The following is a 27,873-nucleotide window of genomic DNA, read 5'->3' as shown; positions in this document are numbered from 1 at the left end:
TGCTGGTACGCGGATGATGGCGAGTCTGGTGGTAGATTGGCGGCCGTGCATTCGGTTTGGAAATCCATCGAGGAGATTGGCCCCAAATATGGCTATTATCCGAATGCAGCCAAGACATTTCTGCTCATGAAACCAACCCTGGAGTCTGAAGGCCAAGAGCTGTTCCAGCCTACAGGTATACGTGTGCTGACCAATGGTGTTCGCTATCTTGGTGGGGCCATTGGTGAGAAGGATTGCGTACAGGAGAGCCTGTGTCGTCAAGTTTCCATATGGTGCAGGGAGGTCGGTACTCTCTCCACTCTGGCGGAAACCCAGCCACATGCTGCTTATTCTGTCTTCTCCCGTGGCCTGAGGTCGCGTTGGCGTTACCATCTGTGCTCACATGGCTTGCCGGAGCCGGATGCTTTCGGCAGGCTCGATACTGTGATTGATAATAATGTGATACCGGCAATCACTGGTCAGAAGAACATGTCCACCGTGGAGCGGAGTCTCATCGCAAGGCAGGATCATTTAACCTTCCTCTCTGGCTTGCGTGAGTCCATCTCTTCCATTACGGACACTACGGCTTCCATTATCATCCTTGGTGACGTTAATGCTTGGCACAACGAATGGTATAGGCAGGACCCGAACACTGCTGCTGGAAGATGCCTTGTCGACCTGCTGGATGATACCGGTTTTACACAACTTGTACGCGACCGCCCAACACGTTTCTCCGCCGCAGGTCACAGCTCTTCTCTCCTGGATCTTGTTCTCTGTAACCAACCATTCCTCATCCACAACCTCACCACACTTCCCCCTGTCTCTGATCACTGTCCTGTGGTATTTGATCTCGCATGCTGTACAAGAAGCCAGTAGTACAGATGAAGCATGGGTCTCCTGGTGAACACTAGTTGACACAGCCATATCATCCTTTGTTCCGAAGGTTAGAAAACGAACAAATCGTTATGGAAAGCCTTGGTTTACCTCTGTGCACCATCGCCTCCGTCAACGTCGAGATCGATTATTTGCTGCAGCAAAACGCGTCAATACCCCTGAGTGCTGGGCTGCTTATCGCATTTCAAGGAACTGCCTCGTCGCTGCGATCTGTAAAGCCAAACGTCACTTCTACGACCAGATATCAGAAGGCCTTCATGGAGATCGAGGATCTTATGACTGGTGGAAGAGAGTCAAGAAAATGTGCCACGTCAATTGTCCTCACACCCCTATACCTGATATCCAAGGAGTCGATACCTTAGCGGTTACCGACCCTGAGAAAGTGAATATCTTCTGTAAACAGTTCGCCAAGAATAGTCAAGCTACACCGTCGTCGGATGCAGATTATCGTGATCCTGCCATGCCTTCTTCTTCGGAAACATTTGCCATCCGCCCTCTGTCTATCGTAGAAGTATTCAAGGCACTGTCGACCCTAAGTGTACGAAAGTCTACAGCTGGCAGTCTTCCTAACAGGATCCTACGAGAGACAGCAGAAGTGCTCGCCCAATCTCTCACTGCTCTCTTTAACCGCTGCACCACTTACCGATCCCAACCCCTTGAGTGGAAAGTTGCAATCGTTACCCCAATTTACAAGGGTAAGGGAAGTCGCAATGACCCTGCTAACTACCGGCCGATATCTCTGCTGAATGGTGTGGCAAAATGCTACGAAGCGTTAATCAGCCGCCAGGTGTACGCGTTTGTTGCGAAACACAAACTGCTGTCGCCGAAACAGTTCGGGTTTCGCCACCACCGAAGCACGGTTGACCAACTTGTGTATGTCACATCAACTGTCAGCTCCGCATTTGATAACCGGGCCCAGTGTGATGCCGTCTTTCTCGATTTCTCGAAGGCATTTGATCGTACCAGCCATCGCCTCCTAGCCTCATGTCTGTCCGGTTGGTGTGCACCTGACTCATTCCCGTGGCTGATGGACTTCCTGGAAGGCCGATCAATGTCTGTGCGGGTCGGCACTGCATTATCAACCCATATGTCGCTCACCGCTGGTGTGCCACAAGGCTCCCATCTAGGCCCTCTATTATTCAACCTTTCTATCAACTCCCTTCCCAGCATTCCCCAATCCAGCGACCTGACTCTGTTTGCGGATGATTCTAACATGGTCTGCGTTTCTCCGCCTACTGTCGTACCCGCTGCGCACACTGCCTCCCTGCAACTAGACATTGATAGATGTGTGAACTGGTCCCATAAAACTGAAGCAGTTTTCAATGCTAACAAATGTGTCCATGTTCCCTTTTCCAGACCCAAATCAAACCCACCTGATCCCAGGACCGTCACCATGGCCGGTACGTTACTGACCCAGCCCTCTTCCCACCACCATCTGGGCATCATCCTCACTCCTTCACTCAATCTGTCCCCCCATATTCAACACATTACAGCCACCATGTCCACAACCCTTGATAAACTGCAGGCTACTGCTGCTAGAGCATACTTTAAAAATAGTAAATTCAAGCGTCGGCCTGACTGGACGACTTCCAAAGAAGACCTCAATGTTCTGTCCTCTTGGGAATCTTTAGCATGGCGACGGCAGATTCTTGGCCTTGTCTATTTCCACCATGTACCGTATTTCCGCAAATAAAAGGCCGTCCTCGTATACAACGCCTTCCTCGTATACAAGGCCGGGGCAGGGGGCGATTGAAAAAATAAAAGACCGTCTCCGATTAGAAGACCGGGCCTACTAAATGAGGCTTTGTTCTTGTGTTAAAAATGGAAGACCGTGCTCAAACTGTGGGAAAAATAGAAGACCGTGCTCAAACTGTGTAGAAGAAAATGGAAGAACGCGGGTAAAACTGTGTGGCGAGAAATAGAAGACCAGGGTCAAACTGGGTTGAAAGAATAAAAGACCGTCCTCGAATACAAGACCGTCCTCGATTATAAGGCCGGGTTAGGGCGAGGTTGAAAAAATAGTAGACCGGCCTACTATTTGTGGAAATACGGTATTCTCCCAATATCCTTCCTTGTTGTCTCACTTCCAGCTACCCTCTTCCCAAAGCAGTCGTCACCCCTCATCCATAATTTTTCCTAAAGCGGGCGCCTAACTTGTTACTTTCGTAAATCAACCCTTTTTTCTTTGAGCGTTGCTTGGAATAAACTTCCTGAAGATATTCGTTCACTCTCTACAACAGCGAAATTTAGTATTGCTGTTCGTCGGTATCATTCGCAATCTATGTTTTCTTTGAAAGGTATTCCTGACTTTTGTGTCTAGGCTAACCACATGTATGATAGTTTCAATAGTTTGTGTATATGTCAGTTATAGTAGTCCGCAATGCTGCTTTTCTAATTCTCATTAGGCCATCATTTTTTATATCTATGTTTCGCGTCAGTTCAACTTCCAGAATCTTATGCGAGAGGTGGAAAAAATAAAAAATTGCAAAATAATAATAAAAGGCTCATCAGAGGTGTATGCACTGTACATAGCACAATGGCTCGTGCATGGTGTACATTTGAAAGAAAAATCGTACATCGAAGCACAACATAATCAGCATGAGTAAATATTCATCTTGGACAGAGGAGGCAACCGTTGGTGCCTATGCTTCGCTGGATTATTGTACTCAGGCTTCAGCAGCGGTGCAAAGAGCTCCGGAACGACGCATCCTCTCAGCTTGAGACGATCAATGCGGTCTGGTGTAAGCTCATAGAATATTGCTCCCAGATGCCGAACAAACGATTTACCAACGCTGGCCTAGACTAGAGGCCATTTCTGAATCCCAGCTTCGCCGTATTCAACCAGTCCACACTGATGACTCGCACGATCGTACACTCACTGTGCATGTTCGATTTTTTTATTTTTTTCCGAAAAAAATCAAAACGTATGCGTGCGGACGACGCGAAACATACCGTATTTTACCGGTTGTAAGTCGACCCCGGTTATAAGTCGACCCCCCTATCTGGAGGTCTCAATTCTGCGTTTTAAAGTTTTCACCCAAAGAAGCACTACTAACCACCTCCTGCTACTAACACATCAACAAATCATGTAAATATTCCTTATTGGAGGATATAACGTCCCAATCCTTGAAAAAGGCCAATAAACTGGCAAAAATGTATAAACATGGTGCACTCGTGCATGCAGTGCAGGTCATTTTTTGTAAGATACTGATAGTTCCCGGTTATAAGTCGAATCCCGGTTGTAAGTCGACCCCTACCCTTTCTCCTTCTATTTTAAGTCGTAAAAGGTCGACTTACAACCGGAAAAATACGGTAGCTATAAAAAAATGATGGCCTTATGATTAACATGCAATGTACTACCCGAAGTACTGAATTTACTTCTTTTTGTACTCTATATTCTAATGTATCTTCTACCTCTTCTCCCTTACGAACATACTTTCTCATTTTCCATATTTACTTAGGAGACTCCCTTCGATAGGCATCAATTTGCCTCTGGAGGATCCGTGAAATAAAATCAATCAAAATCAATCATCGGTTTGCCTGTTAAGTCCGGTGGCCTCTCAATCCCTGGCATTGGGCCTCATGCAGTGCATCAGTGGACTTCCAGTATGGCCTCGGTACAGGCGGTGATTGATTTGCTTCGTCGCCCTGATGCTGACGTTGCTCCGGCTGATTTGCAGGCGGAGGTAAAGGCGTTACGAAATGCCGAGAGTTGGAGAATGGCTACTGCGGCTAGGGAGGCTCAGGTTGCTTTGCGTCCTGAGCTCAGCCCATCTCAGCCCACTTCGGCGTATACAACGAAATACGATGTTGAACCGACGCATGCACTGCTGTACACAATACTTGCCAATCCAGGATGAAAATGTGCACAATCCAGCACATCGAGTCTGATCCTCTACGTTGTTGTACATCGTACTGCACTTGACAGCCTTGATCTAATTCCCGCCCCCTGCCGAACCCAGCTGGGAAGCGACATGGTGTGTGGGGGGGGGGGGGGATCAACGGTACTTTACGGTACTACAACGGTACTTTACGGTACTACAATTCGTACATGACTCATCAATAATAGCTGGCTGGCATGGTACAATAACCTTATTTGTCGGTTCAGCAATAAAGGCTATGTTAGCAATACGTATTTTTTGTCCATGGACTGTCATCAAGCGAATGCACACATGCAAGCATACACACATGCCAATTGTACAGATGCCCTCACCCATCATTGCTGGCTGAGAGGAATTCATTTCCATTGAGGACGGCTAGAGAGCGTACACAATCAGTGTGTTGAGACAGTGTGCGCTCACACTTGCCAATGTACCAGATCTTGATGGTTGAGTCAGCCGAGGCTGGTAGCAGAAAGCAACACGCCATACATGCATTAACATCACACAGCCACAAGCATGATGGTGTACATGCAGGTACAACCACCGGGCATCCTGTACACCAGCAAGTTGCAGATACACGTACTGCTTGTACATTCTGGGCAGAAGCAGTAGCAAGATGTCCACATTTCCAGCAATGACATTGCCAATCCCCATATTCAGTCTGCAAAGTACTTGGGCGCGTATTCACAGTGGGATTCCCACAGTCAAAATGCCACACGGGGGAGATGCGCACTATTCTCTAGCCTACACTCGGGCAACTACACTACTCAGTGCTTACCAGTCAGGTGCTTTCCAGACCCAGGCATGATCGCAACGGACCAAATCGCTGCTGTGTGACCTTTTAGCTCCATCACACTCTGAAATGACGACCACACCCGAGCAGTACTGCACAATGACAATAATAACAATGACGACAATGACGCGCCAACATCCCCCGGCCAACACCAGCAACCACAACAAAGTGTTGGAACAGGCAACTTGTCATGTCTCTATACTACAGGACACGTACAGTAATTCAAAGAGAAGTAGGTTTACTGGCAATCTGTCTTGCTGAGGAGCAACTACACCCAGCAGACTACCGAGGTGCACACAGGGGAATATGCTCCCATTACAACATGATAATAGTGGTATGTTTGGTGGTTGGATTACACTCAAACTAATCATGTCTGGCCTGCGCAGGACCAGACCACATCCATAACTAGGAATTGTCCACAAATCCTCGCAAGTACACGTAACTCATGTGGGTATAGTCTTCAAGCATTTTTCAACCCGGGAACACGCATACCGGTAGTACAGTTCAATAGAGTACACGGCACATGACACAGAGATTGTCTGGATACAGCTGTGAAACAATCCAGAATAGATCAGTGTGGATAAGGCTAGTTGAAGCGTAGATCACAAGGACAATACATGTATAGTCATCCACCCATTCGCAAGAAAGAATTCCAAGAAGTTGCTCTGACATCTTAACACAATGCGAATGTCGCCGAATGAGCCTGTGTGTACACACATCACATCATGAACTCAGGATAATAGTACAGAGACATGCATAAATCTATTGCATCTGTTGCAAAACTACCGAAGTACATGCACATTGTCTACATACCAGTCCCATGAACCTGACATTAGCGTGCCAAACTTCCCACACACCAGAGAGCAGACATTGCCAGTGTGGCCCTTCAGTACATTGACAGGGTCTGTAGAGAGTGGGGGGAAAAAGCAGCAGAACAATCTGAATGCATAACACCAGGGGTGATGATGACAAGACAGGGATCTGCTTGTTGATACACTGCCACTGTCACATGTACAGTGCTGCCCTGTATTGCACAGATCCACAAGCAATCAATATTAGAGTACAATCATGTACATGTACCCGAATAGGGTGCTCTGACTTTGGATTGGAAACTGTACGTGGATTTTGGTCAGCTGCGATAGTGATCGCGGCTAGGACCTGCTGATCACAAACGCAGCATAGACCAGGATATCTTGCCAATCCCTCAGTGCCACTACCCATGCATGTACGCAAACACGGAGGAATGTACGGACGTATGCACAGACACATGCACACACACGCACACACTCTGAACAGACATAGAACATACCATCTTGGTCTGGGTCATAAATTCTGATCTGGCTGTCATTGCATCCAGTTGCAATAAGACCTGCAACAGAATCAAATCAATAGAATTCAAAATTAAATATCCAGCTATTTCTGTAATTGAGCACCTGAGCACACACGCCCATAGGTGTATCTTTCGTGAATAAAGAATAATGTGTGTATGGATTATCAACTTATCACACAGTATAACAGTGGAGTAAGGCTAGTTCATTGCAACTCAGGTGCAATGAACTAGCCTTGTTCCACTGTTGTACTGTGCACTCTGCCTCCGCAGGGGTATTGACCAATCTCATCACGCTGAGTGCACCCTCCAGTGTAGGGGTTATCAAAATGCTCCAGGGTTCTAGCCACAGGGGGTGGGGGGAGCAGTGCCCCCAATGGTCCCCCCCCTCCCCGCCCCCTACTCGGTTTGCGCCCCCTACTCATTTTCCGATTTTTGTGTTTTTTCATGCCATTCAACGAAATGCAGTTGATAGTCAGTACTATAGAGGGTTCATAAAGGCATATTTGTGTGGGGTGAAGTCAGGTGTTCGCCCCATACGTTGCATTTCGCATTGCAAGACAGTTACTTTGAAAATGGAAAAATGGGTTACGGGGTAACTGTTTTCCCTGCCCCCCCCCCCCTCCCTCCTACTATTTTGACCTGGGGCATGATCGATTGGGCGAATCCCGAGCAAGTGCGCTTCGAATGAGCGTGATCGTTTGGCCGAATCCGGAGTAGGTGTGCTTGGAGTGGAATCCGACCACATCCGCCCCACACCGGGTGTGGCTGGAGTGGAAATGTACTTTAACGTTTTGACAGCTTTAACAGAATCTTTGTACAGTATGCGAATTATGCGTACATTTTGTGTACTACGCCCTTGCTTTGTTCGATTGGGCCAGCGTTGCTCGGACCACACCACCTGCTCGCACTCAATCCAGATTCGCCAATCGATGACACCCCTGGCTAGAACCCTGTGCTCCAATGTTTTATTTCTGATTACGACTGGTGTGGTATGATCAAGTGGTTGGTGTGAACATTACCACTTTTCTTCTGTGTTCCATGATTCAAATCGGGGACATTTTACTTCCGGGGTGGAAGTTACGTGGTTTTGCTTGAGTCTCTCTTGTCCAGTTGTGTTCCGTCGTCTCTTTGTAAATAAAGTCCTTCTGGATGTAGTTTTGTCGTCAATCGTCAGAGTGTGGAGATGGCACGGGGCTGGGAGCACATGTAGTAAGATGCAGTGAGTTACACATGTGGTGCACAGCGAGTCACACCAGTAGAACCCAGCTAGTTACACCAGCAGCAAACGAGCTTTTGCCTGCCACGTCCTCTCCCGGGTATACAACTCCGTGGTTATAGCTCAAACCAAATTGTCCATCTTCTCTACATCAATAATACTATTAATAGCTCCTCTTTTGACTTTTCATGATAAAATTAAAAAAATAAAAGTTCTACAGAGAGTAATTCTGGAGAAAATACTTTCAGATCTGAAGAGTATATAACCTCTGGATGATATATACTCAGACTCTCTTGATGGTATTAATAAAGGGAGATATACACCCAAACAAGCAATAAGAACTCACCATTGGGGTGGTCGTCCGACGCAGGAAGTGCACATACAGCAGTGACATATTTACTGTGCCCTCTAAACGTCCTTTCCAGGCAGTATTTACTGGATGAGTTGTCGTCCAGACGCCATAGCTTAGCAGAGCAATCTCGAGAAGTTGTTACAATTTTGTCGGGCTGTCCATTTGCACCAGGCAAGTTGCACACAGCACGAACATCGGCTTGGTGGTCCTGAAGCTGACAACTTAGTTTGAACGGCAACATTTCAACGTTGTGTTGTCCACCATCTGCCTCTATCATACACAGGTATCACTCAAGTAAGAGGAAAACACACAATGTATACCCAAAAAAATAGAAACAATTCTGAACACAGGGGAGCAGAAAGAGAATACACCACAGGCACATGCACAGACCAGCACTTTTGTTTTGAACGTTCATGAATCATGTTTCGTGAGTCATAGAAACTAGGGGATTCCCCCAACTTGGCCCAAGTCATTTAAATATCAAAAAAAGTAAAAAGGAACGTGCGTCGCCCGGGAATCGAACCCGGATCAACTGCTTGGAAGGCAACTATGCTGACCATTACACCAGCGACGCATTTGCTGACCTTTGTAACTGAAGTAAGTGTTTTTATCCAAATCCTACCCTGGCAAGTGCCAAAGACGTGCTGGCAGTGCCGCCAAACGGCCCAAAGCCGGTAGCCGCATACTAGGCATTACTATGCCGCATTGCAAACAACGACACACACACACAACACACACAGACAGAGCTAGAGAGTCAGCTGCTGATTCGCTTTCGTTCTTCAGCCCCTTGTTCCAGCAGCATGGCTTGTATTATTGCAAGGCTTGTATTGGAGTTATGTTGCTGTCTACTGCTGATCTTTGCTGCTGAGTGATAGTGGGTGGTCTATGAATATTATTATGCCATTTATGGCGAAGGCTGACGGATTGTGACGTAAGTCGTATATTCTTTTCTCATCCATGCCACCATGCACCATGCAAGGCTCAAGACTAGAAGAGTACATAAACCGGTTGATGTGACATATCAGGCCTGCCCCAAGTACTACAAAAAATTGTAGTTCCATGTCCTATTATGAGTGTACTGCACGGTTTTATTTACGTACATGTACGTCTTCACTGTAAAAATAAGAATGGTTGAACCTGTAAGACAAAGCCATTCATGCATACCCTGCCATATTGCCCGGTGGCATGACCGTCCCGTCGGTTCTCGTTGCTCCTTACGTCGCGTCCTGTCCGCCCCCTGTCGAATGTGAACTACAGCTCCAGTACATGTACTACCAAGAGTACATAAACTATGTACTCTTGGTGCTATGCATGGACAGTAGTCTTGTTAGGGGCCGTCCGTAAATATCGATGTTTTTTTAGAGACGATATTGGTGCGTCTGGGGGGGAGGGGGTTTGAGCCATGTGCGTCTTTTCGAGCATCAGAAAAATATCGATGTAAATATCTGAAGTTTCGCCGATCCCTGCACGCGGACGTCTAAATGGCTATACAAGAAATGTGAAACCAGCTTCCTTTCGCGGAGCTAAAACTCGCGACACAAGAACAAAATCAAAAATTGGAAGCTGTACGCCCATGGCGAATTTCAAGAGCAAAAGAATGAGCTATTGATTGTGGAAATCGGCCGAACGATGCCTGCAGGAGACCTTTTTCAAGACGTAGAGGCAGTGCGAACAAACACGGACGAACTCCACAAGAGTTTCCAGTCTTCACTGTCTGAACAAGGATTTGAAAAAATTCAAGCCCGAGCGTAGCCGCTTTGGCTACACCAGTACACGATGGCTGTGAGCACTGCAGCGCCAACCCGGTTCGCTCCCCCCCAGGCGATGCAGCTATTGCGTGAGTGCGGCGGGATTTTCACGCCTACACCGGACCCTCAACATCATATCCTGGGCACTTCATGAGCATCCAAAAATATTGATTCCATGATCTAGATGTACATGTGCGTCTTCTGGGGGGAGGGAGGGGGGTCAAGGGAGAGAAGCACCAATATCGTCTCTAAAAAAACATCGATATTTACGGACGGCCCCTTACAAGAAATGTATGCGGAGTGAAAGATCCCACAGTCCATAGTCCCTTCGTTGATCAATGATCACCAGGGAGTCGTAAAATACGTTACGACTACCTGGTGATTGCATCCATTCACCGTTGCTGTGGGCCTGGTGAGTACAAAGGACAGGTTGAATTTGAAACACAACGCAACAGCGCACTGAAGCTGTAGCTCTAGCAATTTGCTTCCATTGTCACTGCTGGACCGTGATGCTCAACGTACATTATTATACTTGAAGTAATAAAAAAATGAAGTTAGCCGGATTCGCGGCCTACATGAAGTAAGTTTCTGAAATCTGAAGACACAATTCAGTGAATGCTAGCCAGCTCAGAACTACACATTTACAAACTACATGTACCTACTCATATCTGTGTATCATCACTCATGAGTTTGCAGAACTCCACTCCTATCCAACTGTGTTCGACCGTCAAACAATATCTTTTTAAACCCGCTTCACGATCAAACCCGCTGTGTTTTAAAAAGTTCATGTTTCAGATTTTTTCACTAGTAATACGGAGGTTTCGCTCTACGTAATTATGTATGAAAATAACGTAGGAATTGCACGTGATTTTCCTACGTAGAAATCAGCACTGTTGGGTTCGCTCTACGTGATTCCTCGACGGCTGATGAGCATGCCATGTTGCGTTGGAGACGCGTCGGCTGCATCACGAACCTAAACCACGTTCTCTATTAGTTTACCAAGTGTTGTGGACCTTGTGCTTCGCACGGCTTGAACGTTACCATGGATAAATCGGGGAAATGAGGAAAATATTTCTGAAAAAAAGTCCTACGGAGGAGGAAACGTAGGAAAGCGCTTTCCTACGGAAATCCGTCGAGATATTTAGAGAGAGAGATTTACGTGTGAAAGTTGCCCTCGCTCCCCGGCATGTACGACATAGCAGATTTTCATACGCAACTTACATAGAGCGAAACCTCCCTTATACCGCCAGCTCAATACGGTAGACTACTCGGCAATCAGAAACACAGAAGCGGAATGAGGTATCATTCTTGCTACACAAAAGATTTGATCTTTAACACGCAAACCTATAATAATAATGATAATCTCGCCACATCGTAGTACGAAGATATAGAACTCCTGCTCACAATGCAAAGCGCATAAAGTGATTGCGCAATTCTTGACGGCTAATACAGTCATTCTTTGAAACTTGTTGAAATAACCAATACCCATAGTGTGCGAGACTACTGATGTGTTTGGCAGAACAGCGACTGGTATGAATTGATGAGGGCAACCTCGGTGGTGACTCAAGTCATATACGGTACTTTATCATTGTGCGGGCAATACTTTGAGGACCACATCTCCACCTCTAGAGAGATATGGCCTGATAATGGCACTCCAAGATTGTAGTTTGACGAGATCAGGTCATTGCTGCTTGTGGCCGAGGACCAGACCTCTGCAATCCCCTGGCCTGCAAGCGCTCCATGATGGAGGGGAGTTGTGCTGCGGCCGTCTTTCCAGGCTGCACAGCAGCGGTGCTTGTTGCATAGGCATAGGCTAGGATTTGTGTCACGTCCTTCTCGCTCTTCTCTGGATCAGCTTTCTGAATAGCGCTTCTCAGTTGGTCTACATTGACTTCGTCGCTAACAACAGTGAACAAAGTAACAAATAAACAGTACAGAACAGAGGAGTCACAACTCTACTACACTTATCCTCCAGTTGTTTAGAAAAAAGGGTACAGGTGGGACAAGAGTTGAAGAGTTGAAGTTCTATCAAGGTATTGATGAGCTTCTCCATCCAGTACATTGTACATTGCGACTGGTTATGGTACGCCGTTGCTGGCAAAGGGCAGTGCAGGTACACATGTATCTTGCTAGTTCCTCAGTTGCAATCATCTACTGTCTGCTCCGAAGTTATTGCCTGGCCTGTGCCAACCCCTTTCTTTATGTTGAATATTTCGATTGAATGGAATGAAACTATTGACAATCAATAGCTGAAAAATAACACGCATGTAGTCGTGTTTGATATACTAGACACTGAGGAACACTGCGTGTTGATATCCAGTATGAGGCTGAAGTTCAATTCAACTGCTCTCACCTTTCCGCATCCAGTTCCAGCGCTGCGTTGATGTCAGACAGGTAATCCAGTTTTTCTTGTCGCTCCTGCTCGCGCAGTACGTGAACAAACTCCGAAGCATAGCCTGTCTCACCCTGAATACGAAAGTAATTGTGCACACAAATGCATGTACCAGTACATGTACATAAACGAAGCATATTATAATAAGCCATGTGTGCAGAGCAAGCAGTACACAGCACACACTTGGGCTATGCAACATACAGTGGAACTCTGATAGGATATACATGTACAGTATCCGATGTACGTGTACTTATTCTTCACTATTGGGCAATGTACCCATAGTAGGGCCATACTCCAGAGAATGTCCATGCTTGATATCATAGTAAGTACCAGGTGAGTCCCACAGTACCACTCAGTCACCCAGCGAGCACACAACTCTAAAGCACCAGTGGTCTATCATCTCTGCATCCAACTGCATGAATCACTGAGACTGAACATTGTGAACATATCCTCACCACTTCAAACAATTTCTTGATCATGACTTTAGACTCTCCGTCAGCTTCTTCATCTGATTTCTCCGCTGTTGATTCGCCAGGTGCCGCAGCTTGCTCCTCGTCTGCAGCTGTGTCTACCTGCTCGACACTGCCTGTTGGCGCTGCTCCAGTTGATAGTTCACTGCTGGCCTTAACGCTTGCCTCCTCCACTGCACAGTCACACAGCTCATCTATGCTCACTTCGCTCTTGAAGGGAAACACCTTGCGCAGATTATCAGCCAGTGATGATCCCGACATGACTCCTGCCTCCTGATGACACAAGAGCAAAGTAGGAAAAGCTCAAATAGACCATGCATGTCCATGTATATAGGTAGGTATACAGGTGTGAATGTCCAGCGGGGTCCACCGTAAATGCACTTTCAGAAACTGCCACTTCAGAGAATTCAGTGCTGAGTGATTTCACCTTCGATGCATTTGTTCAACACAAAGGACATTACCTGATCAGCATCTGGTTCTGTTTTCTCCTCATCAGCCTCTTCTGTTGGCAGTGTAGAAGCCATAAGAGTGTCCTTGAGCGACGTGAGCATCTTCTGTTGTGTGTGGTATGCACTCTCGTCCACCTGTCGAAAGTGGACACCGACAAAAAGGCGGTGAGCCATCAAACTACTTAGTACTGCACGTAATGAGTCTAATGACACTGACTATGCAGATATCCCTGTATCTAGTGACCGTCCTTGCTGAACAGAAGGCTGGTCCTTTGCGAAAGGCACATGCACCTTGTAGTCTTTCTCTACAGGTCTCAGTGTATGGTCTCAGTGTACCCGGTGTATGAGTCAAGTGTGCCTAGCTAGCTGGAAGGTCACCGCATTGAGGCACCAGCAATGGGCAATTCCATCTTGGGTCTGCTGTAACGTGCACATACCTGCTTGTTGATGATAGCGTGGAAGAGAGCAATGTGTGCATCCTGGGGTGCGTAGCGTCGGCAAGCATCATCTAGACTGTACGCCCACTCTGAGCACAACGATGGTATGACGTAGCGTTTCTCCAGCAAGTTCATAAGGTGGTCTGATAAGTTGGTTCTCTTTGCTATCTGAAACGCATAAGATGAGGAACACACGAGTCACAGAGTACCACACATCTGGTTGTAACTACAAGTAATAGTTTCATGCCAGATGGTAATCTTCAGACAACTGATCTGATAAGATGAGGAACCAAAACTACATGCATTGGCTTGGGAAGTCACAGCTCACACCATCACATACCTGCTGGGGTGAAACGGACTTCTGCATTCAATGTCGATAAAATCGATCCCAGTTCAGTGCTTCAAAGCATAAAATGATACCAGTATAATCAAAACAAAAGGAATAGAATGCGGAGCTTGGGTTGGCTGTGGTTGGCTGTGACTCCGAGTTTCACGCCAACCCAAGCTCCGCATTCTATTCCTTTTGTATGAAGCTCTGCACCCCGGTGCATTGAGCACTCTTTCGAGGACCACACCCAACTTTCCGTGTGTGTACCAGTATATTCTGATGTTCTTCAGGAAGAACCAGGCTAAGTGGCGCAATTGTCCTGCTTGTAAAATAAATGAAGTGCGTGGTTATATGCTATAAATCGAGAAACCTTTGCGATCTGGAATCGTTCGCGATTTTTTTGATGTGTGTAAGCCGGCGTGAAATGTAGAACTGTAGTAATAAAACTGATGAAATCGCAAACATTTCCAGTTGCGAAATTGGTCTGTGCACGCAGGTTGTGGTACTAAAACTGGTGCAAACCCTTTCCTTTCCGGTTTAACAGTGTACGCATAATATAATAATCCTCTTGCCATGCATTCATGGAGTTCTGTTGCAAAGCCTGGTAAGCAATTGGCTCGCAAACCCAGGAACTTGCTTTGCTGAAGTCGTAAATAGGGGCCAGTGAGATGACTGCACCTTTTCATCTTCACGCGGTGGCTGGCGAGTGGACCAGACTTCCTGAATCAGTCCCAGTGCTTCTTTTTGTCGAATGTGACGGTTGCGGATGACGCCTTCTGCACGAAGATGTGGTGGAACGGCAGGAGCAGTACCCTGTAGCGTTGTGCAAGAGCATACGCATAATGCATTGTATATGTACTTCAAAGTAGATGTTACACAGTTATGTGTGCCCCATTGAACCACTTACTGGGTGAACGGGGACGGCCCTGACAATGTGATACTTTGAAGTACAGTAGTACAATGTACGAATTTTTTTAAACGGAGAGGTTTTTGCTAAACGAGAGTTCTCAGAAATGTTCATGAAAATGAAGAGAACCCTCTCATTATATAGTTGTTCGGCAGATATTCACAAAAATTAGGTGCAATGGACCCCATATGCGGCCAGCCCTGCAAGTGAGTACCAGTATGCGAAAAGACATGATTCATTTCATGTGCCAGACCAGTCTTGCATTCAGCGAACATTCGCACGTCTGATACACCGGCCTTGGAGGCTCTTTAAAGCATGCAGATGTTGAGATGCATGCCCGGATGGATGCAACCTTACCCAGGCCCTACCCAGGCCCTACCCAGGTTACACATCATGTTTCCAGGCCCTGACCAGGCCCCTACCCCAGCAGGCCAGCACTGGGCGGATAATACATGCAAGACATGTGGCATGCATGTACATCCTTTGCTAGAAGCACTTACCCTGCCTTTCAAAACCTGAGGACCGTACTTGCCGTCAACAAGTTCCGGCAGAGGTTCGTTGCGCAGGTGGGCATGAACTGCCTCTGCCATTTGCTTACTCGTACGTATATCCCGAATCTCACTCCAGTCACCATCTTCAGGAACAAGGTCTTCTTCGAAAGCATTCCAATCTGGCCTGCCGAATGCAAACAAACAAAAAAGAAACAAGCAAGGTATCTTACACACGCTAAACACCACGGGGGAATTCACTGTTCCGAGCCCTGTTATCGCTGTGTTTGAAGCACACCCAGAATGTATCATTGTATGCTGGTAGCACTGTAAGCAGAATGCTTATAACCCAATGAGTACTAGTATGCGTACTGGCAGTCCCGGTGTATGTTCAAATTATGTGTACTGGCATTGGACCACTCACTTACCTTGGTGTGCACGATCTCTGAACCTCCACGAGCTCCGAGCAGATTGTGTCACGCTGCACGAGTGTCGCATCACACTTTGTTTGAAGTGCACTGAAGCATTGCACAAACAAGCAGCACGGGGATTGTGCAGTGCAGTTGTACTTTTCAAATGGAATTCTTGTTGAGAATTGAAATTGACACAATGATCAGTGCAGGTCTTCGATGTTCTAGGGCATGAGTAATGGTGCATGGCTCCCAGGGTGCTGTTCAGCCTCAGTCTCGCAAGCACTGGTTGAATTCCGAGTGCTTATCTATCCAAACTTTGACACATTTACTGAAACTGCACACCTATGCTAAGGATCACCGATCCTAATCGGAAATATGGTCAAGACAGATAATTACAGACCTGATGAAGGGTCGAATAATAAACTCCTAGGTAGCATGTGCTTCTTGGTTTGTCAACAAAGAACATAATATTCTGCAAGTTACCTGTGTTTTGCCTTCAGGGCATTGTGACTGTCTTGGAGTGACTTCAGCTCCTTGGACAATTTCTACAGGAAAATGCGAACAAACATCCACGTGGAGCTTAGCAAACACCTCTATCACTACTAGGCTCTAAACTCTAAATGACTTGTAAGCCCTGAAATGGAACTGTACCTGTAACTATCCATAAATCTATCCAGTATCCAATATTGACTTGAACAGGCTGTTCTTATTGACATTTGATACCTTTTTGGCTTTTGAGACCTTGTCAAACTCCTTCCTTGGAACGACATCACCATAGTCAGCAATGGTTTCCACCAATTTGCGTTGAGCCTCCGCCAAGTCTGTTTTCAACCGGCTAGCCAAGAGAACAAAGACGCGAATACATGAAGAACATTAGCCCCACACCCATGTACATGGTGCGGCTATCACATGTCCCGCCATGTCACACCTAGTCTGACAAACAAACAAAAAACTTTGCTGATGCCAAATGGAACTTGATAGTATCAAAATGGAACTTTTATCAGCATCGACCTGTTGATGTCAAACCCACACAAGCACACAAACTGCTTCTAATTTGCAAGATAGATCTACTTCAAAGTAGAAACTGGCCCTGTAGGCTGTACTGAGATCGGCACTGTGTAGATGTGTGTCAGCAGTGCACTGCTCAATGCACACTACATACAGTAGAACTCACTTAGTACATACTCTGCTCAGACATACACTTGCCGCTTAGAATGGATATTGTCCGGGTGGCTGTTGTATTCCTCCATATTGCAATATGATCAGCTAAGATGTATCTAGGATACACAGTACACTTTCCTGTATGTTTCCAGGTATCAGCCTATACTTGTAAAACATCGTTTACAAATTGTGACAAAACTGGCTGAGTCGCCTGAGGCCTGGGCTGCCCCGGACGCCGATGGCATTGCATGAGCCAGTCGACCTATGCCTCTGTGTTATCAGTGTAACATCTGTAGCATAGCATCACAGACGGGTGCTCTCCACGATAGCAGTCCTACTAGTACACATGTGACTTGTTACATACTTGATGAGAATGTTCAGTACTGCCGGGTCGTCCCTTGGCTTCCCTTTGGCCTGCGCTGCTTTAGCCATATCCTGCTCCTTGTAGTGAATTTCGTTCAATTCAGTGATCAGCATTGACCTGGACGATATAAATGTAGACGTAAGGAAACAAGCATTCATACCATGATGACATCTCTGAAGCACATGAATGGAAAGAGTCCCGGGAGTCCTGTCAGTGCTCATGCCACCTAGTTTTTAACAAACATGTCAGATACCATCATGCTAACGGTATACCTGGTACCGTTCTTACCTCTGATCAGCCTCTTCCCGATATCGCTTGTACGACTTGCCTGCCTCCATGCTCAGCTGCTCGTTGTCATGACGATATTGCCCGGAGACAGAACGACAGGATAGCCGACACAGTACACATCAGGTTAACGGGTTGCCCGTCACTTTCATGATCAGCACCGCTATCCTAAAAGTAACCATGGTAACACACTGATACAGACATCACATGTGTAGAAGAGGCACTGCTGTAGTTTAAAGGGGAAGTTAAGGCAAAAATTAAAATTTCACCAGTTGTAGTCTTCGGGGTGCTGAGTCGAATGGTCTTGGTCCGAGGAAGCTGAGACGCTTCCTTCCTACTTGAATCCCAATCGAACTCGCGCACTTCCACCGAAACTGGGTGACTGCGCCCTACTAGATGGGGATTTGTATGCAAAATTTCACTAAAAGCGCCATTGCGTTCTTATAAAAGCACGGATGACCGCGATTGGCCCATATGTTGTAGTCTTTTGGACGCTGAGTCGACTGGTTTTGGTCCGAAAAGGCTGCGATGCAGCGTTCCTCCTTTATTCCCAATCGAACATGGTTGAAGAAGCGGTCACGTGCTCCTGGGTGCCCAAATCACCTGGTCACCACGCCAGCAGGCGACAACTTTCACACCAAGGTTCAACTCGAGTTCAACTCGAGTGACAGGACTGCACCCAAAAAAGGTCAAACAGGCTAGTAAGTTGTACCCTGCAGGCACGGTGACCAGGTGACTGGTGTACGCAGCAGCACGTGACCACTTGTTCGACCATGTTCGATTGGGAATAAAGAAGGAACGCTGCTTCGCAGCCTTTTCGGACCAAAACCAGTCGACTCAGCGTCCAAAAGACTACAACATATGGGCCAATCGCGGTCATCCGTGCTTTTATAAGAACGCAATGGCGCTTTTAGTGACATTTTGCATACAAATCCCCATCTAGTAGGGCGCAGTCACCCAGTTTCGGTGGAAGTGCGCGAGTTCCATTGGGATTCAAGTAGGAAGGAAGCGTCTCAGCTTCCTCGGACCAAGACCATTCGACTCAGCACCCCGAAGACTACAACTGGTGAAATTTTGATTTTTGCCTTAACTTCCCCTTTAATACTACACTGGTTTGAATGTTGGCTCCCTACAGTACTACTGTAAACCTGTTTGGCTCAAGAGTCAAACAAATTGCCCCGGCATAGCCTGACATCTACAATTGTAGGTAACTGCGGCTCGCATTAAACCATAGTGCTCAGTGACAATGGGGTCGGTCACACAGTGGGCCAGCTTAGAAAATAGAGCTAAAGTTTACTGCGAACTTTGGAAATGACGATGAAGCCAGCAACAAGGACTGTGACTATGTACCGAGAATGGTCATTTACCTACCTTATCTAGCTGTGCTTGCCAGTCTTTCTCTCGCTCACTACATACCAGGAACACGACGGACAACCACAGTAAAAATAAAGAAATGACAATGTTTATGAATCTGTCACAACATTGTTCCGATCATTGCTGTGTCCGGATCGACAACAGGAACACCAGAGAGCAGTAGATGAAGACACTAGCCTATTCACTGGTATACCGTGGCCACTACAACTCCATTTCAACACTGATTTGACAGCAGGACAGCATGCCACTACTTACTGCAGCCTGTAGATCTCATGCTTCAGGTCCTTGATTTGCCTCCTCAGTATCTGGATAGCTGCCGACCAAGTACATGTAAAGCACAAAACAGAGATTCATGTACATAGTCAGACTAATGTCACATGATGACCCGTATAGGGTACATTTGTGCTGGTACAGACACAGAGCTTTCAAAGCAACAACAAAACCGAGTAAGCGTGCCACGCCACAACAGGCAGAATGCCATTTCATTCGTGCTCATAGCAGCCAGTTTCTGTGCATCAGTGACTCGTGCCATCAACGGAGACCACATGGGCGACTGTACAGTATGGCACAATGTGGCCGGGTTTCGCTCGTGGGTCACAGTTGCCTGTTCCGGTCACTCTTGTGATACTGAGGACCGATTGATGCATGTAAATGCTTTTGTATAGCATCGCTGGCCTGGGCCGCACTTGGGGCCAGCAGGTCAAGGCTGCTATCGCGATTGTGAATTGCATAGACCATGGACCACGTATCATTGTGAGCTTCCGAATTCGGGGTCGATTACACATCGTTTCGTTCAGTATGATTTTGCATCCTCTCGAAAGACACTCACTCCCTGGTGTACATGCATGCGATGCCCATACTTGTGCCATTCCATTGGGTCGGCACTGACATTGCGTTACAATCCACAACACCTGTAAAGCTAGTAAATCTGCGATGGTCCGTGTTTCATTTCAACTATGCACTATGCATCACATGCAGCATGCACAGCGGACAAAAGAACAAAAAGGAATGCGTACACCAACTCACTCTGGTCTTCAATACTCTTCTTCTCCAGCCAACGTTGTTCAAATTCAGCTTTGTAAGTCGTTGCTGCATGCTAAGAAATAGCATAATAGTGCGAATAAGACACACATTATTGTAGAAAAAAACCGCTGAATGCATAATTGTAGTATGGTATGCAGCCATATCATACGGTTGTGTGAGAGCCAGATGGGCTGCATAGGCTATAACTATGGGTCAAGCGCATGCCTGATCAATGAGCAGTATGTGACCGACTGTAGCATGCAATTATGCTGAGACAATTGTGGCTGGACTACCCGCTGGATTCTGTTTGTTACACAGTGCTATCTCTCTCCTCCTCCTCCTCCTCCTCATCATCATCATCATCTTTATGCCATCCATGCTCACAAACCGGATTACGTCCAAAATTAATAACCTTCACATGAATACTGCTATGAACTAACCTTGAGTGGTTTTAGACTCCGGATTTCTTCGGCCTGCACTTCTAACGCATTGTCATACGCAGCCATGATCCGACACAGCAATGGTCGGTAACTTCTGAATTCATTGATGAGCACTTCAAATGCATCACGGTGGACCTTGGCAAGACATGAAGTAGACAGTGAAATATAATTATATATGAACCAATGCCAGCATTTTTTGTTGAAAGTACCTCTAGTACACATCCAGCTGCGAGCAGAAGAACTTTGCCGTTTTGCTTATTAGCATTCCTTCATGGGTGCACACATGGTCAAACGCATACTATAACACCGTAATCCATGATTGAAGTTCCCCATGCTGTATTACAAGCTGCATGGTCCACATACTGGGTGCAATGACCTGGGTATGGTTAGCCATGTCACACCATAGAGTAACGTTTTTAGTTATTTTCAACCAAGCTTTCACCGCGGCACACAGGCTGGCCTCTAGTTAGAGTGTGCGTTTGTGCACTGGCCTTCAACCTCTTTACTTCTGCCTTTTGCTCTGGCCTTGCCTCAGCTAGATCTTCTCTTTCTCTTCCATGACGAGACTGATCCAACACATGTCCATGACCGGGTCCAAGGATGAAGCCATGGTGTCAGATTTTAGCTCATACATACCGTGGACATACAGTGAAACCAGTCTATTAAAGGCGACCACTCAAGGGACGAGAAAAAGTGGTCGCCGTGGCCAGGTGGTCTTCTTATCCAGGTTCAGTGGGTCACGTGACCATATCCACATGTGATACATCATCATTTTGATCAGTGCATCACAGACTGTCAGTGCACACACCTATGCTACTCTAGCACGGCTCATGTGCCTGGGGTCCTCAGACCTGTCAAATGTTGTGCATGCACCAGGTACATGTACATCGACACGTCCTGCACTGATGACTCATGTGTAGATCTACCATGCATGGTGCACCATGCGATGCGTACATTTACATGACTAGCACTGTGCAACGCGGTCGCGGATGGGTGGTCGTCGGTCGCGTTGAGCGAGTGGTCGCCTTATCCGAGGTGTTTTGAATGTGAATGTGTCCGTGACAAGGACAAGTGGTCGCCATGGTCGAGTGGTTGCCATATCCGAGTGGTCGCCATTACAGGCTTACTGTACTGGTACAGGTAGAGCAGATTTCCACGGTAGGGACAGATTGTGGCACGTACATAATCCCCACAGGCCATGGCCATACAGACCTGCCCGTATGTATCCCAGTATCTGCACAAACACCACCTTTGCCTATAGCTGATGTATCCCGGTACTGCGGCTGCACAAACCCCAGCTGCAAGTTTGTACCATACCGGTAACCGCTTAAATACTTTTTTTCATTGCTCGGTAATGCATGCGTCAGTCTCACTTTTGTACCTTAGCCTTGAGAACTGCTTCCTCTGCGGTGCTGAATATCCTGGCCTGCTCCAATTCTTGCATTCCATGTGCAATTCTCCGGTTCAGCAGGGACAAGAGGTGTGGTTCTGGTGTTGTCAGGTCCAGGACATCCATGTGCAGTTTGGCTTTGGGTTGCACTCTGCCCGTCAGCGGATTGTGCTTATCACTCTTTATCACGGTGGCTGAAATATTCTGCCGTGTCACACTCGGCCACAAGTCAATAGGCGGCGCATCGCGGGGCAACGGCTGCAGGAGCAATGCTGCCGCGTAAGCAGTAGAATGTCCGCCGACATTTGTTGTGGCGAGTACTGAGCCTGGCGCGGTGCAATCACGATCTCCTTCCTCACCGATGCCATGATTGCTGGCATCATGGGGCAATCCGGAATGCAGTGTCATGGTAGCTGGCGAGGAGCTACCCCTGCATCATTGAACAGTCACAACACGCATGTATGCGCGGTTATGGACAGTCTGAAAACATTACCATGTATGTGGTTATATATAGTTTGAACACATGACATTGACATTGTACAATGGCGTATATTGTTCTCACGCACATTGCACAGTCTGGCCAACGTCATTACCTGCCTGCATGTACTACATTAAGGTGCGAAAAACACATGCACCAGCAGCCAAACATATTTAGCCGATTTTATTCATTGCCGCACAGAGCGACTTGCTCATACCTTGATCGGCCATTGGCGACCTTGGGCAGCTTCACTTGTGCTGTGGAATCCATACTTGCTACTATGGTCACAGCCGGGCAGAGCTGATTCGCTTACTGAGAGCCGCCTCAGATATGAGCGTGAATAATGAACTGGCTCTGCGGAACAGCCACCTCCGCCGGCGGCAACTCGAATAGCCTGATCAGGTCAACGGAGAGGTATTAATATTGGAATGGCCAACCTGCGGGAGAATGGGGGAGAAGGCCAGACTGTACATCAGCTACCTCTGCTGGTATGACTATGTACCCCGATCACTATAGTATCCGGCCGTTGTACCGCCAATGCCGGTAATGGTACAGCGGACTGATGTCGAGCAAGCAGGTCAAGACTGTATAACTATAACTGTTGCGGCTGATCAGCAACAGTCAACAGTATTGCTACTGGGGTACCTGGAAGTGGAAGTCTTGTTATCCACTCAGTGCGATGTACAGGATCATAGCATGCCCTTACTCCCTACACGTAGGCGACGCACCAACTGAACGGTACATGTCGTGGCAGCATCAGTCCCCGTCGTCTCGCTGATCAGGCAGCATTAAAGCATGTGCACTAGTATTTCACTCGTGTACTTGATGTATACTAAAGGTAACACTGACAGCTGGCCGTAACAAAATGCACTACAAAGTGCAGAGTCGCTAGAGTAGCAGCAGCTGGCTGCTAGTGTCCTTTTTCAACACTACAGTCGACAATCCGAAAGAAAAAGGCACGGTGATGGGCTGCCTTGGCTGACTCAGTGAGTGACACTGGCAATGTCTGGGTGAATGTCGAGTCGAGGACACCGACGACTACAAACTGGTATGGTCGTACCATCAACACAAGCTCTGCGCGCGGCTTGTGGGACACACTAATGCACTGTGCCTGTGTATTATTTGCGTAGCTCTGTGACTATTGCCGTATTGACTACATCACGTACACATGGTACATCATGAGCATGAATACGATCGAGTCGAGTACTCGAGATCGAGAGTCGAGTGTGAAGACAACAAAAGGCGTTGCCAGGACAATCGCCGTCTTCATGGTTTTGCACATTTCGAGACTTGTTGGCAAAACTTCAAAAGACAAGATCATGCATGCAGCTTTTCTACCGTCGACGTCACATATCATTATGCGTCATCCACGGCCACGCCAAGAGTGCATGCTTTGTTACAAATCACGTAGATCTACGTCGACGTCATGATGTAATCATGGTACAATGGTATAGTAGAAATGCGTCATCCACGGCCACGCCAAGAGTGCATGCTTTGTTACAAATCACGTAGATCTACGTCGACGTCATGATGTAATCATGGTACAATGGTACATGGTAGAAACAGAGAAAGCTTTGATGAAAAATTAATTATTTTCAAACTGTGTTGAGCATGAGAACAATGTCCTGGACCTGGTTCAAGTGAGTGGAATGAAAGACTGGCCGTCCTTCATGTAGTTGTGGAAGGCAAAGTCCCTCATCATCTCATGTAGTTGCAGAAAACACTTTCTTTCTCCGGACGTTACCAATAACCATAGCCAGGAGAAGTCCGGACGAAAGTCAGTCCATTCACCATGCCGGGTGTCAACGATCACCAAGAAGATCCGCTAGTGGAAAGCGATGATGACGACGATTCTCTACGTACTAGGTTGGCAACCAAAGGTCGTTTTTCTAACATCAAGGGCTTTCGGATGATCGTTTTGGCAATGACCGTGTTTTCAATAGCCATTCTCGTGTCGTTGGTCATCACTATTTTGGTTGGCAAATCGCCGAAGAAGGACCAATATGCTGTGTCTTCAGACTCTGCAACATGTGCTAGAGTTGGCAATGATATCATGAAGAAGGGTGGCAGCGCAGTGGACTCAGCCGTTGCAATCTTGTTCTGCTTGGGTGTTGTTCATCCACACTCCAGTGGTATCGGTGGTGGTGGATTCATGTTAGTGCGCAATGGCTCCAACACAACAGTGTTCAACTTCAGAGAGACCGCTCCCTCTCAGGCACGCTTCGACATGTATGATGGAAATGAGATACTGATGGAATTGGGTGGTTTGGCTGTTGCAGTACCGGGTGAGGTCAAAGGAATGGAGCATGCTCACAGGCTGTATGGTACGCTTAAGTGGCCAGATGTGGTTCAGCCAGCTATTAATCTTGCCAGGCATGGGTTTCCGTTTGAAAGCAGCGTAAAACGTGCGCTGGAGTCGATGTTGCAGGTCACGAATGGCTCTGCCGAAGGCCGGGCCATGTTCAAGCCATTCCGTGATATGTTGATGCCTGATGGCGTGGTGCCAGCTGTGGGAACCAACTTGACAAGGCATTCTCTAGCTGATACTTTGGAGGAAATTGCACTGCATGGAAGTGCTGCTCTGTACACTGGCCATATTGCAGAGACTATTGTGGACGCGGTGAAAAAAGCTAGAGGCATTATGGTACTGGATGATTTGAAGCAGTATAACGTGAGCGTGGATTCGCCCACGGTGACCAACTTGACTAAGGGCTGGACTATGTATAGTGCCCCACCACCTGCCAGCGGTATCATTGCCTCATTCATCGCTAGCATACTCACAGGCTATGGCGGTTTGTCTGATGATGCCCTGTCCTACCACCGCATGGTCGAGGCTTTCAAGTTTGCCTATGCGCAGCGCTCATACCTGGCTGACCCGCATTTCAACTACAGCTCGGGTGTGAAAGATCTGATTGAAAGGAAACTGGCCAATCGCACCTTTGCTGATGAGGTGCGTAGGATGATCACCGATTCGCACACACACAATGTATCCTACTACGGGGGAGAGTATGATGTGCGGGCATCGTCGGGGACAACGCACGTCTCTGTTGTACGCGCTGACAGTGCCGTCTCTGTCACCAGTACCATCAACACCTACTTTGGTGCGCTTATCATGACTGATTCTGGAATCGTGTTGAACAATGAAATGGACGATTTCGCCGCTCCCAACGTCACAAGCTTCTACGGCTTGCCGCCAGCAGAGCCCAATTTTGTTGAGCCGTACAAGCGCCCACTCTCCTCCCAGACACCTACTATTGTGTGTGATGAGAAGGGAGATGTACGCCTGGTGCTGGGTGCATCCGGTGGTACCCACATCACAACATCTGTGTTTCAAGTCTTTGCCAAGGTGCACTGGCAGGGCAAGAGTGTGTACGACACTGTGTTGCAGCCCAGACTGCATGATCAGCTCATTCCGCCGTATGTCATGGCTGAAACAGCCATGGACCCGGCTATTATAGCTGGGCTGCAAGCACGCAAGCATGTTGTCAATGCTACTTACCGTGCCTTGGCCGTGGTGCAGGCTGTTGAACGGACAAGCAACGGCACCCTTAGAGCGCAGGCAGATGTTGTGCGCAAGGGTGGTGCCTCATTTGTGGGCAATGTACCTTGAGGTCTAGGCAAACAGCTCTCCATTTTAAAAAAAAACTTTTACTTAGGACTGTAGTTGTCAGTAGCACTGGCTTTTCATTTGATTTAGCTCAACACCATGCAGGCCAGGTCATAGTCTCTTTCCCTGGTATCCTTTCTTTTCAAACTTTCGTCTAAGTTACAGTTGGGGTTCTTGCTAGTAGCATCGTGCGAGCGATAGCCTCTACTGGCTCTAGCGCTTAGTGCTGTCAATTTATATTTCCCTTCCTGGGTGTGTGGGGGCTGGCCGAGACTGTCACAGAAAAAGCAGGGGTTTGCATATCAAAGTATTGGTCGTGCAGTATGCATCATACGAAGCACTTTCTAATGCGTATGATCTGGCAGACTCCTTCCTTCATGCATAGTGCGCTTCATGCACTTGCGAAGAATGATCCCAACATTTGTCTTCTCAATTACTTTTGCTGATTTTTGATGGACCCTTCCACAACCCTTTTTAGGACTGCATCATAAATTATAACTTCTTTTTTTGTTCTGTAATTTCAATTATTTAAAAACAAAAGTTTTATCATTCCTGTGAGCGGCTAGGCCTTGATGTATTTGTATGACTGTATAGTTTCGACTGCTCCTGTAATCCAGAAGCGAGTTGGAAGCCTAGTACAGATCTACTTCACCCCAAGTTGATTGTCTTTGTCTCTCGTCTACTTTGAAGTAGGATTTCTCTATACTTTTAGACATAGGTGTTCGTCTGTGATGGGTTTTATCTTCTTTCTGGACGACTACTGAGTACTCTACTGCTATGAACTAACATTATGACTACATGATGCACTGTGCTTTCAATGTACATGTACTGCGCTGCATGTACGAGTATTATGTTCCGTTTCTGTGCCCCACTTGTCCCGCATAGTCCACTGCATACAGTCGTGTGTTTCCTTTTCACCCTGCAAGCACGTGTCTTATCACCCACGCCCAGCTCAGACTCACTGCGTGTGAACACAACAGCACGAGAACGATCCCACCGTTCTACTTGCTACATTCTGTACCAACACCATATTGTCCTTGCAGTTCCGTATACTAGAGTAATCTGTTGTCTTTGTCCACACAAGAGTAAGAACAACATAACATCAAGAGTATATAAGGGTTATGTACTCTTGATAACATGGTGGGATCTGGTGTGTGTGGGTCTCTGGGGTTGGTAGCATGGCGAGACTGCATAATTATCATTTCTAAAGAATGGACACATCGTTACAATACACACTTCGATTGAGTTGTGGCAGCACAGGAGAGTGCTTGGTACCTGGGAGTACTACTGTGCTTTTTAGTGCTTCCTGCTTGATACATGTGGGTGCAGAGCCTTATCCACATTCAGAGGTCACTAGTTGGCTCCACGTGCAAGAAAATATTATATTCATGATATTGGCAGTGCTTTCGTTTCTCTGTGAGTATCTCTGACTGTTTGTCTGTCTCCCCCGCCCCCCCCCCCCCATTTCTCTCTCTCCCTCCGTGTCTCTCACCTGCAGCCATAAATGCACATAATTATACATGTACAACCATCCTTTTGTGATATCAATGAATGCCGTTGTCAACAAACTTAAACCTTAAACCATTCACAGTTGACATGCAAAAGTGTACTTCAAGAAAATTGAGCGCTCCAAAATTGCAAATACACTCATATCTGAACAGGCGGTGAGGTGAC

At 47.0% G+C, this 27,873-nt stretch overlaps 3 protein-coding genes and 1 non-coding gene across 4 annotated transcripts in view; 1 reads left to right on the top strand and 3 right to left on the bottom strand.

Moving 5' to 3' along the window:
* LOC135806495 (phospholipase A-2-activating protein-like) overlaps positions 1 to 8,796 on the bottom strand; it is a 40,898-nt gene extending 32,102 nt beyond the window's left edge. Inside the window, exons 1-5 of the mRNA XM_065320684.1 lie at positions 8,440 to 8,796; positions 6,857 to 6,916; positions 6,361 to 6,451; positions 5,533 to 5,639; positions 5,087 to 5,216 (exon numbers count right to left, since the gene is read on the bottom strand). Of these exons, the coding sequence (XP_065176756.1) occupies positions 5,087 to 5,216; positions 5,533 to 5,639; positions 6,361 to 6,451; positions 6,857 to 6,916; positions 8,440 to 8,722 (671 nt within the window). The 5' untranslated portion in view covers positions 8,723 to 8,796. The remainder of the gene's footprint in view (positions 1 to 5,086; positions 5,217 to 5,532; positions 5,640 to 6,360; positions 6,452 to 6,856; positions 6,917 to 8,439) is intronic.
* Positions 8,797 to 8,947: 151 nt separating this feature from the next.
* On the bottom strand, positions 8,948 to 9,019 carry Trnag-ucc (transfer RNA glycine (anticodon UCC)). The gene has a single exon. It is a non-coding gene; the product is annotated as a tRNA-Gly (tRNA).
* Positions 9,020 to 11,183: 2,164 nt separating this feature from the next.
* LOC135806494 (translin-associated factor X-interacting protein 1-like) lies at positions 11,184 to 23,725 on the bottom strand. Its single transcript, XM_065320683.1, has 18 exons — positions 22,810 to 23,725; positions 22,106 to 22,544; positions 20,725 to 20,859; positions 20,288 to 20,357; positions 19,517 to 19,574; positions 19,259 to 19,295; positions 17,891 to 17,946; positions 17,603 to 17,719; positions 16,801 to 16,912; positions 16,561 to 16,622; positions 16,093 to 16,182; positions 15,677 to 15,851; positions 14,948 to 15,082; positions 13,942 to 14,109; positions 13,517 to 13,639; positions 13,041 to 13,328; positions 12,547 to 12,659; positions 11,184 to 12,092 (listed from the first exon to the last, which is right to left on the bottom strand). The coding sequence occupies exons 1-18, from the start codon at positions 22,860 to 22,862 to the stop codon at positions 11,870 to 11,872; spliced, it is 2,454 nt and encodes an 817-aa protein (XP_065176755.1). The 5' UTR covers positions 22,863 to 23,725; the 3' UTR covers positions 11,184 to 11,869.
* A 484-nt stretch (positions 23,726 to 24,209) lies between these two features.
* LOC135806493 (glutathione hydrolase 1 proenzyme-like) lies at positions 24,210 to 27,061 on the top strand. Its single transcript, XM_065320682.1, has one exon. It carries the CDS (start codon positions 24,385 to 24,387, stop codon positions 26,200 to 26,202), a length of 1,818 nt encoding a protein of 605 aa, XP_065176754.1. The 5' UTR covers positions 24,210 to 24,384; the 3' UTR covers positions 26,203 to 27,061.
* Positions 27,062 to 27,873: the final 812 nt, after the last annotated feature.

This window comes from Sycon ciliatum, chromosome 1 (assembly GCF_964019385.1).
Source record: "Sycon ciliatum chromosome 1, ocSycCili1.1, whole genome shotgun sequence".
Taxonomy (NCBI): Eukaryota; Metazoa; Porifera; class Calcarea; order Leucosolenida; family Sycettidae; genus Sycon; species Sycon ciliatum.
Note: the sequence above shows the minus strand (reverse complement) of the source record. Positions and strands in the feature narration are given on the sequence as shown.

What these genes read in the sequence shown, in the direction of transcription:
- LOC135806493 (XM_065320682.1), top strand. Translation starts at nt 24,385, where the DNA reads ATGCCGGGTGTCAACGATCACCAAGAAGATCCGCTAGTGGAAAGCGAT.
- LOC135806494 (XM_065320683.1), bottom strand. Translation starts at nt 22,862, where the DNA reads ATGGATTCCACAGCACAAGTGAAGCTGCCCAAGGTCGCCAATGGCCGA. An exon ending in AGGTCTCAAAAGCCAAAAAG is followed by an intron (nt 16,623 to 16,800) that starts GTATCAAATGTC and finishes ATTTTCCTGTAG; the next exon opens with AAATTGTCCAAGGAGCTGAA. An exon ending in CTGGAACTGGATGCGGAAAG is followed by an intron (nt 12,093 to 12,546) that starts GTGAGAGCAGTT and finishes CACTGTTGTTAG; the next exon opens with CGACGAAGTCAATGTAGACC.